The following is a 1,667-nucleotide window of genomic DNA, read 5'->3' as shown; positions in this document are numbered from 1 at the left end:
TGTTTTTCCAGTAGTCATGTATGGATGTGAGAGTTGCACTGTGAAGAAAGCTGAGTGCCGAAGAATTGATGCTTTTTTTTTTTTAAACAATGTTATTCATACACGTTTTTATTCATATGCTATTAATGAGATCATTGCCAAATATACAATATTTTCCTTTTTAAAAAATTAAGCCAATAGATGTCATGCAGCAATCAAAAACCTTACTGTAAATTACACAGGTTTGCAGTCCAATTTAGACTCTACCTTCTTAGAATCAGCCACTTTTCTGACTGCTTTCATGAAGTCTTCCTGTACTACAAAATCATGATCGGCACGAGTTGCAAACATACCTGCTTCAGTACAAACATTTCTTAGGTCTGCTCCATTAACGCCATGTGAAAGCTTCACAGTTGCTTCATAGTCTATCTCACCATGCTCTGTAATGGGACCTACATAGATTTTCAATATATCTAACCTTGCTTGTTCGTTTGGTAAATCAATACGTATTTTTCTATCTAATCTGGCTGGACAAAGCAAAGCAGGATCCAGTGTATCTGGTCTGTTGGTAGCCATGATCATTTTAACTCTATGGAGAGTATCAAATCCATCCATTTGATTCAGTAGCTCCATTAAAGATCTCTGAATCTTTCTTATCAGCTGAAGTACCCTCAGAAAACCGACGACCAACTATTTCATCCATAAAAATGATACATGGCTGATGGTCCCTGGCATAATTAAACATTTCTTTGATCAAACGAGCACTTTTACCAATGTACTTTTCTACTATAGAATTAGATACAACCTTTAAGAAATTGCAATCCGGCTGGCTAGCCACAGCTCGTGCCAAGAGTGTTTTTCCTGTACCTGGGGGTCCATATAACAAACAACCTTTTGGAGGTATTATTCCTACATGCTGGAATGATTCTGGGTTTGTAAGAGGTAATTCTATTACCTCTCTTAATTCCCAAATGTGTTCTGATAACCCTCCAATCTCAGAATAAGAAACATTCCCAGGGTCCTCATGAGACATATTGTAAACCAATGGATCCACTTCTCTTGGTAAGTATCTCATGATAGTTAGTGTAGTCATGTCTAAAGCAACTCTTGTTCCTGGCTTCAGCTTACATTTGTCAAGCTGTTGACGACAACCCACAACATATCTTGGTCTATTTGTAGATTTAACAATGAATTTTTCTTCAGTTAACTGCTTAAGTACTTCACCGACAATCTGCCCGACACTTTGTACAGCCTTCAGATCACTTTCAGATTTTTCATACTGCTTGGTAAGTTCTTTTAATTGTTCCCTTAACTCCTTGAGGCGGCCGTCAATCTGTTTGTGCTCCAGCAGTTTCTTGCGGTAGTCCTGAAGCGCCTTATCTCTAGGGTCCGCCATGATGAGAAGCCCGAATTGAAGTTTTTGAACTGTGGTGTTGGAGAAGACTCTTGAGAGTCCCTTGGACTGCAAGGAGATCCAACCAGTCCATCATAAAGGAGGTCAGTCCTGGGTGTTCACTGGAAGGACTGATGATGAAGCTGAAACTACAATACTTTGGCCACCACATGCAAAGATCTGACTCATTTGAAAAGATGCTGAGAAAGATTAAGGGCAGGAGGAGAAGGGGAGAAGAGGATGGAAATGGCAAGCCCCTCCAGTACACTTGCCTGGAAAAGTCCCATGGACGGAG

At 40.0% G+C, this 1,667-nt stretch overlaps 1 protein-coding gene across 1 annotated transcript; it reads right to left on the bottom strand.

Moving 5' to 3' along the window:
- Positions 1-213: 213 nt before the first annotated feature.
- LOC128048576 (26S proteasome regulatory subunit 10B-like) lies at positions 214-1,378 on the bottom strand. The gene is given in 2 exon segments (XM_052640999.1): positions 214-633; positions 635-1,378. Coding segments are annotated over 2 exon segments (1,161 nt in total). The 5' UTR covers positions 1,376-1,378.
- Positions 1,379-1,667: the final 289 nt, after the last annotated feature.

The sequence above is a fragment of the Budorcas taxicolor genome, chromosome 5, assembly GCF_023091745.1.
Source record: "Budorcas taxicolor isolate Tak-1 chromosome 5, Takin1.1, whole genome shotgun sequence".
NCBI lineage: Eukaryota > Metazoa > Chordata > Mammalia > Artiodactyla > Bovidae > Budorcas > Budorcas taxicolor.
Note: the sequence above shows the minus strand (reverse complement) of the source record. Positions and strands in the feature narration are given on the sequence as shown.